Below are 16,722 nucleotides of genomic sequence, written 5' to 3' on the forward strand. Positions count from 1 at the left end.
AACGCAGCGGGCTGGAGCAGCCCCCAGAAGGGCCTCCCACTTCACGGCGCTGCTTTGCGCGACACGTGAAAAGCTCGCCCATGAGGACGTCTAGTGCAACTCACGAATAATGGTTAAATTAGTGTGTCTTTTGTCTCTCCTTTTTCTGACCAAATTTCCAAGTGACTTCTAGGAGAAGAAGACACTAACATCTCGAGATCCATTTAATTTAATGTAGCTTCTCTAGTAAATACCGTCTTTTTAAAAAAGTTTTCAGAACAGGCTGACAGTGACCAGAGGGGAGAGGGGAGGGAATTTCAGGGGAAATAGGGGAGGGATTTAGAGGAACATATATAAAGGACATGTGGACGACAACTAAGGTGGGGTGGAAATGGGAGGGAGGGGGGAGCACGGGAGGGGGATGGGATGGGAGTAAAAGACAGAAAACTGTACTTGAAAAATAATTAAATTAAAAAAATTGGAAAAAAAAAGTTTTCATTTACTGATTTTTAGAGAAAGGGGAAGGGAGGGAGGTAGACCGGGAGGGAGACATCGGTCACTCGCCTGTCTCATGCCCCCTACTGGGGACCTGGCCCGCAACCCAGGCACATGCCCTGACTGGGAGTCGAACCAGTGACCCTTTGGTTTGCAGGCCAGTGCTTAATCCACTGAGCCACACCAGCCAGGGCTGAATATTATTATTTTTTAAAAAATAATTGAGATGCTCCGTATTCTGAGAAATCTTACAAGGGTCGATCCCGAGACAAATCCTTTGCTGTGGGCGTTTGGGGGGAAACATCCTCACTAGATATTAATGGGCATACGTGGTACCCAAGCACCTGAGCAGTGGGCGTGGCCTGACTCTTACAGAGAAGCATCCGGGTTGGTGACACAGGATGCACAGGGCAGCGCCCTCGGCGAAGGACAGACCAAAAGCAGCAGCACACTCAGCCACACAGCTTCTTTCTCAGCCCAGCTCAGGATGTCCCAGGGAGGGACAGGGCGTGGGGCCACAGCGAGGCCTGGACAGCGCGTGGCCGTGAAGGGACTCCCACGTCCACAGTGCGCGACCACACCGCCAGTGCACTGTCCCCGGCACTGCCCCCGCCTCTGACGCTCCGCCGTTGTTTGCTGCTCAGCCGCCGGCGAAGACCCCCCAACACAAGGGCAGGCTGTTCGCATACCAGCGCTGCCAGGGCCCCTCCGGGATGCCCCTTGGGCACAGTGGCAGTGTCTGTTTTGAAGCTTGTGGCCTGAAATGACTTCTTTCCTGGCAGTCACTCTGAGTCCGGCAATATTTTTAACATTCAAAACAACTCCCTCACTGCATTACTTGAAATTTCGAAAACAACTGCTCTATTTTAGCCTCTAATTTTAAAGAATTTGCTTCCTGATGAGAGACTTTCGGTTACTAAGCGAGTGCCGTCCGAACTCTGTGGCACAGAGGCCCACTGTGGGCTTTTCTGCAGACGGTTTTCTTCTGGGCTGGCTGGGGTCAAGGACACTAAATTCAGGACACCTCGTCCTTATCTGGCTGAAAGCTAGAGCAGAGTCACGGTAACTCCAGGACGCCTTTCACGACGTTAAAACTGCTTGGAGTCCACGTGCCTCTGATGAAAACTATGACCAAAAGGATCCTCAAGAGACAAGCATTTATCCTATTCATTGGAATGTCCTAGGTAATACTGTAGCTGCCCGAATCTACCTGTTTCATTTGGGAATTTTTCCTGTAAATCACAGATTTAACAACAAAACCAAACCAATAGATGGTCCCGTGAAAAACTGCACGTTCTCCCAAAGGACACGAGCTGTTCAAACGAGTTCTTGAATATTTCGGGCTGATGACTATTTCGCTTTAAACAGCAACTGGGATCAGAGGCTGATGGGCGCTCGTGACCAGTGCAAGGTGCACACCTACGACGCGCTGCCTGTGACAGCAAATCCCTCGAACAGCTCGTCACCCAAAACACGCCATCCAAACCCCGCGCGCATTTCCAGAATGTGCTGTCCACACAGACCCCTGCCCCGCTCTGCCCTTCCAGGGCTTCGCGGACAAGGACAAAAGAGGCCAGCTCAGGGCTGAGGCCCCGGCACGGGAGTCCTGAGAACAAAAAGGGGAAATTCCAGGAGGACCCGGCCCCCCGGTCAGAACAGCAACGAAGGGTGTGCAGTGACCACTCGCCGCGCTCGCTGTCACCTCACACTAGTGTGTCCACTCTTATTATTTTTTTCGCTCTCAGAAATACTTTCAGAATCTATTTTTAATTGCAATGAGCGTGCAGCATTGTGTCAGTTTCAGGCGTACAACGTTACTTTCCCCCCTCACTGAGTGGTCCCTGTTAAGTCCCACCCCCGCCTGCACGGTGCTGGGGCGCTGCGGTGTCCTTGGCGGCGTCCTTGGCGGCGTCCCTGCTGTGCACTGTGTCTCTGTCACGTGGAGAAAGTGCACGACCCCATTCTCCAGCCCGCTCCTCCCCACCCAGGGGCTCCATTCCTGACAGGCTACCACTCGTGCAGGGTACTTTTTAGAAATGCAGATTGTTTAAAAAATGGTGGCTTGAACATGTATTTATCTTTAAACTTCCTAAGTCCTATGAAAATGAAAAGAAATTAAAAAAAGGAAAAAACCCACAAGAACAAAAAAATTCAGAGACGACCAGAGCTGAGAGGCCGACAGTGTTCTGGGAAGCAGAGGGCGTGCGGAGGCTCAAACAAGTGAGGGGACCTGAAGTCCATTGGACCGGGCGGCCGTGCGACCCTGCAGGGCTCAGGGACCCAAGGTCGGTCCTGAGCATGTGGGGGGAGGGGGGCAAGAGACGAAAGTCGGGGAGTCGGAGCTCAAGATGGTGGGGGTGGGGTGCTCCCCAGGGCGGGGGGTTCTGGGAATGCCCGCTTTTTGGTGACAGTGCTGTTAGATGCAACAGAAAGGAAAACAGCGAAGGTGTGTGAGGCCCTCTGTTCCGCGGGGTTGACCACAGATTGTGGCGCTTCAACCATGCTCATTGGGCTCCTTTCTAGAAAGACCCATGGACACGGTAGAACATCTAATAAGCCACTTTGCGACGGAGAAATTTCCAATTCCCTACCCCTGAGTGACATTTGAGTTTGGGCCACCCATGCAGCGGCATCGCTGACGCCCCACAGGGTCTGGGGCAGGAAGTCAAGAGATTTTAACTGGGCCCTGGCTAGTGTGGCTCAGTTGCTGGGCGCCAGGCTGCAAAGCAAAGGTTCGCTGGTTCGATTCCCAGTTGGGATACACACCTGGGTTGTAGGCCAGGTCTCCAGCAGAGGGCGCGTGACAGGCAACCGCACACTAATGTTTGTCTCCCTCTTTCTTCCTCCCTTCCCCTCTCTAAAAAATAAATTAAATCTTTTAAAAAAAAGGATTTTAACTGGGTACCCAAAAAGTCCACATTTGATTAATTCCGGTAACAGAACCCTCCCCTTTCCTTCCCTGCCACCGCCTCCACCTTATCTTTTAAAGAAACAATAATTTAGATTACATTAAATCACGTGCCTACCAGAGAAAATGCATCAGAAGGACGATCACCTACGAAGCCACTCCCCATCTGCCTAGGCGGACAGGAGCCCTGACTGTCGTGACAACTTTCAAAGCTGTAAATAGCAAAGGACTGGACACCAATGAGCATCCGGAGGAGAAACGAGGCCCGGAACCTGTGCACAGGTGCCCCACATCCCCGGGCAGCGGTCGTCAGCCGGCGCCACAGGAACGCGCGGACACGGAGCCCCTGACCATCCAGGCGGGGGCCCCGGCCCCTTCTCCCTCACACGGCCCAATGTAAACCCGAGGACAGCCCACGCAACAGCAGCTGCCTGGGGAACGCCCTGTCCCGGACCACAAACAGATAGGTCACATGATCCAGCTGTGTCTTATGGGTCATGTCGCATCATGAGGTTGCATCCGATTGGCTTATTCTTGGTTCTAGAAATGCTTATATACAAGTAGACGCACCTGATTTTATAAAGCGTCACTTTGGAGCAAAAAGGGTAGGTAATTACTATTATCTATGATTATTGCTTTTTTCCTGGTAAATCAATCAAATTATACCTATTTTTGTGAGAGCCGCAAAAAAATATATATTTTTCGACGTGCCACAGAATTTTAGTAGCTTATGTACCACGAGATGAGAAAGGCTAAAAATCGCCACCTTAAAGCATCCCCGCCAAGTGTGACCCCAGCTAGAAGTGTGTGGGCCTGAGCGGGGGAGCCCTCTCGGTGAACACTCATGGGACCCTCTGACCAGGATGCGGGGTCCCTGCTTCTGGGACCCCCGGCACCGCCCTCGCCCCAACCTCCTGCCTGCGCGCCAGCTGCGTCACAAACCTTCTGCCTCCGCGGCGTCGGCGCGGTCCAGCCTGGCTTCCTTGTGCTGTCCTTCTGCGACCTTCACAGCGACGGCGCGGCAGATGGCCCCCAGCTTCCTGTCCAGAGAGCGGACCCCGGCCTCTCGGGTGTACCTGTCATCAAAGAGCAACACGTGATTTGGGGCTCAACAGCCCTTGCAGAGATAAAAGGGCCTGGGTGTTCCTGAACACCCAGGCCCTCACACAGGAAAGCCCCTTAGGAAAGAGCACTGTCATTTCTTAAACAGGCAGACATCTTCTCAGCTACAGCCGTTCCCTCCACACACACTCTGGAATGGTCGCCCTGGGCTCACGGGTGAGTCCTCGGCTCTTCGGAGCCAAGCCGGCCACACAAAACATCACTGCCTCTTTGAGGATATGTATAAGCTCTTTCTTGAACAAAATCAATCAACTTAAGAAAATGCCAGAGAAATTTATTATGCCTCAAGTATTGCTAGAAAAAAAAAAGCCACACAGAACTTTTTTCCCACTATGGCAAAAAATCACCTGAGACAGAAACTTAGTTTTACAAGACACTGCAAGTCACCTCTATTCCATGCACTTCCATTGCAGAGACTACTGAAGAAAGAGTGCTAAGTGACGTGCGCATTGTGATTTTGTGTAGAAAACACGAAACATGCTTACGCAGAGCTGTCTTAAAAACTCCCCACGTTCGACACGAATCCCTGCGCCACGTCCCAGTGGCCACGCAGCACGACCACGCGGCCGCCCGGCTCCGGGAGGGCTCGTTCGGGCAGTGCGAGGTACAGAACCCTCCTCACTGACGCAGAGCCCGGGCCGACCGACGGGCCCAGCGGTGCGTGCTGGGGTCCACCAGAGGGCCGCTCCGCCAGACCCAAGGGCACCGAGGCTCCAGGAGCCGACCCACCTGGTGATGATGTCCAGCGTCGTCACCTGCGGGATCTGGATCTGCTGTGGGGTCAGCCCGTGCTGCCCCAGCTGCTTGGGGATCAGGTGCCTGTGGGCAATCTCGATCTTCTCCTCCTGGGTGTACCCTGCGGGGGTGGGGGGGAGACCGTGGTTCAAGGCGCCTCTGCAGGGCCCGAGAGCCGAGTGCCGTCGGAGTGAGTTTGGGCACTGCTTCGACTGAGACTGCATCATCAGAACACAGAAAGCTACTCTCACGTCAACGACGGTTAGAATGCCCGACTCTTCCCAAAGGAAGCATTTACTCAGCACAGCCTCTCAAAGTCCTCCGGTTAAACACCGTTTCTCTCAAAGAGGAGGAAAGGAATCTCAAACTTCAGAGGGAATTATCTCCATAGCTCAAATGCGAGTTATTTTATTATTTAATAGGAAACACGTTCCTTTTCTTTAGCATAACTTGGTACATATTTGAAAAGGCCTAAAATACAACACGACTTCAATGAAATAATCAGCAGGTTCTGAGGGAAAAGCTACACACGGGTTTTAGCAACACAACCCCAGAACTCAGACGACTCTATAAAAGTTTATTCCCTCTGTATGTTGGCATTATATACATAATTTATATATTTAAAAGACTTTATATTCTTAGGTTATTTAAAAGCCTCAATGAGTACAGGTTTACTTTGTCTTTAAACCAGTAAGATGAACTCCCCCCGAAAAAGCTGCCCACTTTGCCCTGAACAAGCACGAGTCAGAAGGATGAGCCGATAGGACACCTTCTGAGCAGGAAACAGCCCGCAGCTCCAGAGAAGGCAGAGGAGGTGCCACCTGCAGGAATGGGGGCCGGCGTGCGCCCTCCTCCCACCCTAGTGCATCCTGTGCGTGCTCTGCCCTAATTTGGGCTTTCCAGGCCCTTGGGGTTCATGGCTTACTTATTTTAGTCTCAGAAATATGCACAAAGCAGCTAGTGACTCCACTGTATTTTCAAACTAAGTACAGGAACTGGCAGGGCTCATGGGTAACCGAGAAACCCAGTCACCACTCACTCGATAGTAAAAATACATTCCAGATTAATGTGAAATATAGACACTCAGACTACATTTAGGACCTAAATATAATTAGATTCTTTGCTACTTTCCTTTTAATAAATGCCCACTGATATCAGATGTCTTCCAGGGAAAGATGACCCTGAGCAATTAAAACCAGGGGCAAACACCAGGATTTACTCACTGTCAGCCACTGGGGCGCTCTCTGCACGTTCCAGCGGAGGAGGAAACACGGGAAAACACACAGACAGACAGACAGACCCACCACTTGACTGGCCCGACCAGAAAGAGGGGACAGATTCCCCGCACTGATTCGGAAAGCGAAGCCAGGCGAGGTGACGAGAGAGGCTGCCGCCCTCCACAGCCCGCGTGTCCCCAACGGGAGGAGGTGGCCGCACCTGCCCAGGGACGGGGAAGCCTCGTGGTCAGACACGCGGGGAGCTCCGCTGGCCTCACAAAGACCCGCTTTTGGTTTTGAGAGACTTTGCAAAAGAACTATTTTTGTCTGCCGTTTTAGAAATTGCTTCAAAGAAGAATGCCTTGGTTTTTTATAAGACATAATCATTCTTCAATGCTAAATTCAATCTGAAATTATTATGCAAAACTGGTTCCTGATACTCTTACTGGGTTAAAGCAAACCAAGCCAGTTCTCAGAACCTGGGCAGATCGTACGCCAGCAAATCAACATTTTACCCTGAGCCCCACAGCCCGAGGGCCGTGTTCAGAAAGCAGGCAACGCCAAGCAGTGCCTTGGTCCCTGAGGCCGGTACCTGGCACCTGAATGATCTCCATCCTGTCCAGCAAGGCCGGGGGGATCGTGGCCATGGTGTTGGCGGTCGCGATGAAGAGAACTTGGGACAGGTCGAAGGCCACGTTGAGGTAATGGTCGGTGAAGTTATGGTTTTGTTCCGGATCTAACACCTGCAGGAGCATGAGAAACAGCAGGTGCAGCAGTTGCAATGGCGGGGGCGGGGGGAGACATGACATGGACGACGCACAGGACAGCGCGGCGCGGCTGGCGCTTGTGCGTGGCACGGCTGCTCTGGGCAACACCGGGACGGCACAGAAACCAGGCAAAACCCGGGCCCCGCTCTGCACCTTCCCCAGGCGCCAGATACTGTTTCCAAAAGTGAAACCAGTCCCATGCCAACATTTCTGAGAACGGAAGAGCACAAAGAAGCAAAAATTACCCTTTCGATTTACTCTTAGATATTTATTAACGACTGACCTACTGCGTGGCCACAGCCAGCCGCACGGAACCAGCCCGCTGCGTGCAGCGCACCCTCCCTGACGGCCCTGCGTGTCCAGCAAGGAACCGGCAAATAACAGCGAGCGTGCTCCTACCCCACATCATCAAAGAGGGGTGTCGAGCTTTCACCCGGAAAGGAAGACGCCACACAGGAGTGAGCTGGTGGTAACAAAGGCCACGGGCTGACACAGCACCGGGACAGACACAGGACGAACACAGCACCAGGACGAACACCCGCTTAGAAACGTCTAGAGCAGGACTGTCCTGTGTATGATGAGCAGGATATCAGTGTCCACTGGGAGTATTTCAAATGGATACATCAGGTCATTTGCCACTCAGATGCCTGTGACACTGCACAGCTGTGTCTCGTCTGGGTTACTGCTCCCACGCTCCGTGGCCCAGGGCCTCGCTGAGGAGAGGTCAGCCCAGGGCCTCAGAGAAGGTTCCAGAGCCTCCCACCTGCTCTAACCTCTCACACACTGCCACTTGCACTGGATTAGCACAGACACAGATGGGGGCACACATGACACAGGTGGGGGCACACACGACACAGACGGGGGCACACATGACACAGACGGGGCATGCACGACAGACAGGGCACACACGACACAGATGAGGGCACACATGACACAGACAGGGGGCATACATGGCACAGACGGGGGTACACACGACACAGATGGGGGTATACACGACACAGGGTGCACACACGACACAGACGGGGACACACATGACACAGATGGGGGCACACACGAAGACCAGTGGCCCAGCAACCACTGTACGGGCTGAATGGGGTCGAGATCCCCAAGGCCCCATCTCCGGGGAACAGCCAACACCTGCCCTGCTCGGCAGTGCTGCAGACTTCACGTGTCCCTGACCAGACTCAGAACACTCTGTGGACAGGCCTGGCCCCGGGGCACCGGTCAAAACCAAGCAGCAGCAAGTGTTCAACACTCTAGCTGCTTAGGCAGCGAAACCAGCTGATCACAGAACTGGAAGACTGGGGAATGAGGTACTCATGGGGGCCTTCACAAAGCTCTGAATGTCCCCGGGAAGGGTCAACAACCTTGCAGATGCACGGGGCTGTCAGTGTGACCGGGACGGATTGGAGGGAGGCCTAAGGGCTCCCCTTGGGCAGACGCAGCGGCTGCGTGGAAAGCAGGAGGTGAAGGCTAAGGCAGAGCTGCAGACGGCCTGCCCGAGCACTGACGGCCCAGCCCCGCACACGCACACGTGCACACGCATAGCCCCTTGGCAAGGAGTGGGGGCCTGCTGGTCTAGACACGCAAGTAAATCTGTGTCAGATGAGAGGTGACCACTGGACAGAGCGAACACCTTTGGTGGCCCCCGTGAGAGAGACTGCAGACCCCAGAGGACGAGAGCAGGGGCACCACTGAACAAACAGCAACGACCCTGAGTCCCAGGGCAGGGACCTGATTCTGATTTAAATATGATGACGACACTTGACACATTCAGTTACAACAAAGAAATTACAAGACAGGAAGAAACACAGAGACCAGATGTGGACTTCTACAAAGAATTTAAATCAGCTATTATAAATATGATCACTGGGAGGCAAGGGATCACTGGTTCGATTCCCAGTCAGGGCACGTGCCTGGGTTGCAGGCCAGGTCCCCAGTAGGGGGCGCATTAGAGGCAACCACACATCGATGTTTCTCTCCCTCTCTTCCCCTTTCTCTAAAAATAAATAAATAAAATCTTAAAAAAAATAAACATGCCCCCAAACAAATGTGACTACATGGACACACCTAAGGACGCCATGCAAAGTGAAATAAACCAGTTACGGAAAGACAAATGCCACGGTGCCACTTACACAAAGTACAGAGATGAGCCAACTTAAGGGAAACAGAAACGTGCGAGGAAGGCAGCAGCCGGGCTGAGGGCGGGAGGAGGGGCCGCCGTGTGGGGAGGGCAGCGTCTCAGCTCTGCGAGACGCACACGTTTTGGAGACTGGTTGTGTAACAAGGCGAACATGCCGAACCCCACTGTGTCGGACACTGAACAACCGCTAAGGTGGCACATTACGTCGTGTGTATTTCGCCACAGAAAACAAGAACCAAAGGAAACCACGTCTAAAGAATTACAGGAAAATACGAGAACGATGCCCTAACAAATACAGGTTAAAAAGAGACAGGAATGGTACAGAAAGGAGCAAGCAGAGATGTTAAAGCTGAGAAACGCAGTACTTTAAATGAAAACCCACTGGAAGGTCTAAACAGCACTTTCAGCAGACGACAGAATCAGAACTCGAAGGCAGGCCACAATTACTGTGTCTATTTCTCGCGGGTGCTTGTTTTTTGTTACTGTTTTCATGTTTTATTTTACTACCAAATCCAGTGGGGGTCCTCGCAGGGACAGAACTATGTATGACAAGGGCCAGGACGTGGGCTCCACGCTGGAATCCCTAAGAGAACGTCCTCAGGGAATGCAGAAAGAAGGCCTGGGGATGACCCAGTCAGAGACTCATGGTAATGACCCCAGCCACGCCACCAGTAGTTTTCATGCAAACTACCACAGTCAAACCACCAATCAAGGCGAGGGAAACATAAAGACACTGCCAGACACACAACACCGAAAACCCTTCACCACCCACGCAAGCTTTCTCAGGGAACAACTGGGGGTTAAGCCAGGCAAGTGGGAGGGCAGGGCGAGAGGAGGACTGAGGACCCGGGAAACAGGAAGTCCTGCATGGTGGCAGGGGCAGGGAGGACCCAGGAGGACAGCGGTGCGCCAGAGGGGAGAGACACCTAGCTCGGACGGGGGGCTTACATGAGATAAACCCGATAGAATACGGGGTGTCTGAACGTCTCGAAAAATAAATCAGACGATTGGTGAAAGTAAACCAAAGAAGCCAATTATTAACTCTGAAAAGACTTTTAAAAACGTGTACAGGCAAACAAAAGGGGAGACAGAGAACGAGGAGTGAGTTCACCGTGCGGCTCAGGTGTGAAAGCACTTGCATAACTATAAAAATGTAAACACTCAGTGAGTCAAAGTCAGGGTACCATTCCCACTGGGAGACGGGGCGCAAGGGTGACACAGCGGGGCCGAGGGCCGAGAGCCAACAGAACCCTCACCCCCCAGAAGGCCCTGAACTGCACGGCCAGAAGCAGCAGCAGGCCCCGCCCCCGGAGCAGCAGAAGCCACCTCCAAGTTCAAGGTCCAAGGATGGACGGGCACCCAGGGGCCTGGGAAGGAGGTTCACACGCTCTTTCGTAATAAACAACCTTGTAGAGTCACTGGTCTGTCAGTAACATGTGGCCGTGAGGTTTCAAAAAACTAGTTGATAAAAGCAACAAAGAAACGACTGAGAAAGAGGAATCTTTAAGACACTAAAATGTAACTATCACACTGCTTCCTGCTGTAGTCTGTCTCCCTCCGTTTTTCCCACAACTGCCCCACAGCGACACCTGTGTGGCTCCCACGTGCATCCCCCCTTTGTCCCCCTGCCCGCGCCCCCACTCACCTCAAGCAGAGCTGCGGCCGGGTCGCCCTGCAGGCTCTTCCCCAGCTTGTCCACCTCGTCCAGCAGGAACACCGGGTTGTTCACCGCCACCGTCTTCAGGCCGTTGATGATGCGGCCGGGCATGCTGCCCACGTAGGTGCGCCTGCGGAGAGCCAGCACACGTGAGTGGGGCGGGCGGGCGCAGGGGAGGGCGGAGAGGAGGCTCGGTGGTTCCCTGAGTCTGGGGTAAGTGCCAGGGCACTGGGACCGCCGTGTCTCGTTCCGGCCACTTTGTGAAACAGAGCAACATGCTTGAGTCACGGCACTATGTATGGTCCCTACTCCACGATTCTGAGACGTCCAAACCCTGCGATGTAACCCCACACCGTGCACGGTTTTCCAGAGCCCCCTCACCACATCCCACCCCCGTTCACTAGGGACAGCAGAGCGACGAGGCCGGCGCCCACTGTAACACTCTTACGGCCACACGATTCTCAGAGTACGGCTTGGACAAAGTACGTGACAAGCTTTCAGAAACGTGAACTGTGATTTCTATCGGTAACAGCTACTGAAAATCCACAGACAGTATCTGCCTGCGACGGGCCCATCTTGCGCCAGGAGAAACGACAGCATGCAACTCGCTGACGGAAGACACAGGGTACCCCCCCTTTGAAGGGGCCTCTTACATGCCCCTCTGAAGTAGGAGCGCAATGAAAACGCAGCCATACCCACACAACGTAACCACCTTCCAATCTTCCTCGGACGCACGGAGCGCGCGGGGCGCCTGCCCCCAGCCGCTCGGCCAAAGCCGTGTGCAGCGAGACCTTGGTGCCGTGGGACACAGAAGCCTGCTCTGCCGAGCCCACACTTCACAGGTGCCTAGGGTTCCCGGCGGTGACGTAACTGCACTCTCTGACGTGCAGCTGGTTAAACTACTGCGCATTGAACTCGTTCGTGTCAACCCTCACGGAGACCTGGCCTAACGACCGGTGCATCCCCTCAAGGAGCGAGCAGCTAACGAGAGGCAGGTCTTACGCAGACGTGATTCCACAAACCTTCATCCTAAAAGAAGTCACATTTAATTTCTATGAACTGATTTAAATTACTTAAATGTAACGTTTAAATATAAAAACGTGAGTTGTAAAAACTGACACACGGGAATGTGGCTTATAAGATTAGACAGAAAAATCCCAGTGGAGACAAACCCAGATGGAAATGCTGAGAAGACTGAAAAACCCACTAGTTAACACTGGGCATCAACATGACTGTTCTTCCTTTAAGCCACTCGGAATGACAGAAGCAGAAAAACAGCTGGACCTTCCGGCTCCCGGGCTGGCGATCGGTCTGCTGGGCCACGCAGCCGGGGCCACCCCCGGACCGACACTCAGTCGGATGGCTAGCACTTTCCCAGAGTAAGGTTTACATGAAAACCAGTCTTTCTTACATCCCACCTAGTTGTCACGGAACGCTCTGGCTCCTTGTAAAATCAATTCCTACCATTACAATAGTAGCTTCCTTCACATAAACAAGCACTTGTGGCAAGAGCCTGGAGCCCCGAGCCTGGGAGAAGTAAGGACAGTGAGGGAGCGAACCAGCCGCACAACAAGAGCGTGACATAAAGCAGCTCCATTTGTCCCCGGCTGTTTTAAACCGCAGAACAGTGGAGCCCACCCAGAGGAGGCAAAAAAAAACAAAACTCCGCACGAACCCCACTTGGGGGCGTGTGGCCTCTGCTCAAACGCCAAGACCGGCAGCTCCCGAATGCCCAATGGTCACTGGGAGGGCTGGCCCCCCTCCGAGGCCCCGCCCTCAGGCTCTCCTCCCTGCAACAACCGCACCCACTGTCCACCTGCTGCCCGACAGGTTTTCGAAGAAAAGCCTCTGCAGGCGTGGACACCAACGACGACGAGACACCGCAGACGGCAGGTGCTGTCCTGCCGAATGGAACCCCTGGCGCGGTGATGGCTGGGGAGCGCTGCCCAGCGAGGTGCACGGAAAATCGGGTCTCGAGCCAACGCCGTGACCCGGAGGAGCCCTACACTCCCCGGCTGGTGTCGAGCGCCGCCTCGGTCCACGCCGCACGCATCCAGAGCGCCACGCATGCGCGGTTTGGGCAGATGCGCAGCCTTCTACCAAACAACTTTTATCTACATACAGTTTTCTTCATGACAGTCGCCCGTGACAGTCTATTCACCTGGGAACAAGGGAACACACTTCACATCTATCAGTGTTGGCAGATTTAAAGTGGAGGTCTGCTGCTACCCACCGGTGTCCAGGGGAGGGGCTGAGGGCTGTGAGGCGGCCCACGGCCCACCAGCAGGGCTGCGAAAACACGTTGCCCCACAGTCTGGCCACACAAGTTAGACAACCATGCGAGAGCTGGAGATCTGGGGTACAATTAAAATATCAGACTGAACTTTATAAAAAGGTGTATTGAAACATGAAAACCTAAGCTTGCCCTCCCGAGCTTTTAGACTTAAAATAGCGACGAAGGTTCATTTTGTGGACTGCTGCCCACCCAGGGGCGGAGGGGCCACCTTCTGGGCCTCCAGGAATCGCCAACCCCAGTGTGAGGGGGGCAGACCACGTACGTGTCACGTGCCCGTGACGCTAACTTCACACGAGAACAACTGCGCCAGCCCGTTCCCTGGCTCCTGTCAAACACACGACACCGTGCTACAGATCACAAAAGAAGAAATAAAATGAAACTACGTGGAGTGCCGGAACCAAGTTACCCGAACGAGGAAGACCTCCCCCCCAAAGCTCTGCAGCTGAAACGAGAGGACGCAGGCCCTGGAGCCAGCCGCCCCAAAACTGGTCCAAGATGCCAATCTCTTTACAAAAGCCAACTGCAGCCTCTAGTGGCGTGAGCGAGAATAAGACACTCTCGGTAACAAAAGGAGCGTTTGAAATTGCCAGAAAGAATGGTCCAAGCCCTGGCTGGTGTAGCTCAGTGGATTGAGCACGGGCCTGCGAACCAAAGGATCACGGTTCGATTCCCAGTCAGGGCACATGCCTGGGTTGCAGGCGGGTTCCCTGCAGGCCAACTCCCAGCAGGGGACACACAAAAGGCAACCATACATTGATGTTTCTCTTCCTCTCTCCTTCCCCTCTAGAGATAAATAAATAAATAAATAAAATCTTTAAAAAAAAAAAAAGAATGGTCCAAGTCCATTCCCTGACTAACCCGCAGCCCTCACTGTCCACCTACTGAAATCTTGGAATGCGCTTTCCTTAATGCATGAGAATTGTAAGCAAACAAAAAAGAACCAAAGGAGCCACTTTTCACACCACTCTCTGAAGCTTCTGTCCCGCCCCAAGGCCAGGGATGGAAAACCAGACGCCAGGAGAGCATCAGATCCTCTCCCCACGACCCAAGTTCCACCCACACTGGCCCGCCAGCGCGCAGTGGAAGTGCCCCGGGCCCAGGGGGCACTGGCCCGCATGTGCAAGCCCCCACTCCAAACCCGGGTGTCCTGCACGACTGCTCGACTGAGGGTCTCATCTCGAGGACAGAGGCTTTACGTCCAGTCTGACCTCTCTGACGGGAGTCAGCAGGTTCTTTAGAACGCACATTTGAGTCCCGATTTGGCGCACACACACACACACACCCCCCACATCACCGAGTCTGAGGTGCACAGCACACCACGCCTTGGAGAAGCACATGCAGCCACTCGGCGCCCTCACCACACACGCTGGGGGCACGTCACCTCACAGGCTGCCCTTGCTCTGTCCCCTAAGACTGGGAAACAGGGGTTCACGCTGCCCCAAGCATCTTCACCTCTGCGCAGCAGCGTACAGGGAGCTAACACGCATGTGACCCCACACAGCAGGCGAGCAGACTCAGTTCTCGCAGCTCCGTACGTTTTCACAGCATAAGTGCCAGTCACGCAAGGATGCGCCTGAACAGCGATGCTAACCTTTCCCCTCGTAACTCCTGCTCCTGCCGTAAAGCAGCCTTCTCCCACGGGAGTTTTAGCTGCGAACAGGAGAAACTAGCTATGGGGACCTCCCACCCCCCCTCCCCGCCCTCGCCACGCTGCACCTTCAACCTCCCAGGGCCCTGGCCACTACACCTGGGAGGCTACGGGGCCAGAATGCCGTCAAGGTGTCTCATCATGACTGATTTACTCCTGCACTCACGTGAGGCTCTGGGGGAGCGGAGGGGACCCCATTACGGCGAGGCGCATGCCCCTTCCACTCAGCACCCCTAATAGCCCTGCAGAGAAAGCTCCGCTGTGCCCCTGGGCAGCCGAGTCACAGGGAGAGGGCCGGAGCCACAGATGTGGCCGGGAAGGGAGCTACCTGTGTCCCCGGATGTCGGACTGGTCGCAAACGCCTCCAAGCGCGATCCTGTGGAACTCCCGGCCTAGGGTCTTGGCCACGGACCTGCCCACGCTTGTCTTCCCGACCCCAGGGGGGCCGACGAAGCACAGGATGGGGCCCTTCAGGTCGTTCTTCAACTGCCGGACAGCCAGGTACTCCAGCACCCGCTTCTTCAGCTTCTCCATGGCGTAGTGGTCGCTGTCCAGAAGGGCCCGGGCCGCGCGGATGTCCAGGCGGTCTGGGGAGGGGCCGACAACACACAGGGCGTGAGTGCATGGAGTTGGGAGCGGGCAGGCTCCCTTCACGGCTGGCCAGGGCCCGACCATCGCTCAAGAAGAGATGGGCCCAAGGGCAGACTTGGGCCCCCTGACCGCGTCTCCGGGCAGACCCAGACTTGGTTCCCCCCGTAAAACGCAGTGACCACAGAAACAGGAGGCACTGCACTGAAACGGAAGGGGCTGACACTCCCACCGTCTCGTCTGGGATGTTTTCCTGGACACACGTTTCTACAGAGACAAATTCTACACATCTGTTTGGATGGGCACTTGCTCCTTCCGAAGTGTTTTTTCCTCTTACTACTTCTGTCCTGTGTGCTCACGCCAGAAACCTTGATGGCATTTATCGAAAAGAAAGAGTCACCCGTCACCTCCCGCCCCAAGACGGCACCACTACCAGGACAATGCTACCGAGAAAATGCCTGTCGTGAAAAGAGAGGTGTCGCAAACTCATCAGCGACACAAACGGAGGCCTATCAATCATGCCCTGGCTGGGAGGCCTGCAAGCAGCCGCAGGCTGCAAAGGGAAACGCCCCTTCCTCTGCGGGGGCTGGCAGGATGGACAGGTGGGCACAGGTCACTCGGGGTCTGCAGGGTCGGAAGTGAGGAGAACCGAATGGTACCGAGAAACACACGTTTCTCAGCTACGGAAAACCCCGCTTCCTCTGAAATCAGGCACACGGGACTTCCAGGGCGCCTCCTTTTCCTGTCCAACCCCAAGACCTTGGCGACGGGAGTTCCGTCTCCACACCGTTCACACCGAGGGTGTAAGTGACAGGAGGACGGCCGCGGGCCAGTGTCCCTGCGGAAGCTGCGCGCATGCGTGGCCAACGGCCGGGCCGCGATGAGGCCGTTGCTGGCTGGCTCACCGGTTGTGCTCTTGTTCCAGGGAAGCTCCACCATGAGCTCCAAATAATTCCTTGTCAGGGCGTATTCTGGCATTGACTGGGGCATTTTCTTGAGTCTGTGGGGAAAGAACACATAGCAAACATGTTCAAGAAAAACTCATTCCATAGAAAGAAAAAATCAGGCTTACCTCCGCTTTTTGGCCAGACACGTCACCGTATTTGGTTAACCGAGTCCGGAAAGTTTTGCCCATCTGGTTAACAAAACATTTATTCTGTGTGGAAG

The 16,722-nt window shown here is 54.3% G+C and overlaps 1 protein-coding gene across 1 annotated transcript in view; it reads right to left on the reverse strand.

The window, feature by feature from the left end:
• The window catches only part of LONP2 (lon peptidase 2, peroxisomal), a 43,459-nt gene that overhangs the window by 12,428 nt on the left and 14,309 nt on the right, over positions 1 to 16,722 (reverse strand). The window contains exons 6-11 of the mRNA XM_037066377.1: positions 16,461 to 16,555; positions 15,296 to 15,554; positions 11,012 to 11,153; positions 7,049 to 7,199; positions 5,234 to 5,360; positions 4,325 to 4,458 (exon numbers count right to left, since the gene is read on the reverse strand). Coding sequence (XP_036922272.1) covers positions 4,325 to 4,458; positions 5,234 to 5,360; positions 7,049 to 7,199; positions 11,012 to 11,153; positions 15,296 to 15,554; positions 16,461 to 16,555 — 908 coding nt within the window. The remainder of the gene's footprint in view (positions 1 to 4,324; positions 4,459 to 5,233; positions 5,361 to 7,048; positions 7,200 to 11,011; positions 11,154 to 15,295; positions 15,555 to 16,460; positions 16,556 to 16,722) is intronic.

Source organism: Sturnira hondurensis, unplaced genomic scaffold, assembly GCF_014824575.4.
Source record: "Sturnira hondurensis isolate 20B ecotype Veracruz unplaced genomic scaffold, ASM1482457v3 Scaffold0016617, whole genome shotgun sequence".
In the NCBI taxonomy this organism is placed as follows: domain Eukaryota; kingdom Metazoa; phylum Chordata; class Mammalia; order Chiroptera; family Phyllostomidae; genus Sturnira; species Sturnira hondurensis.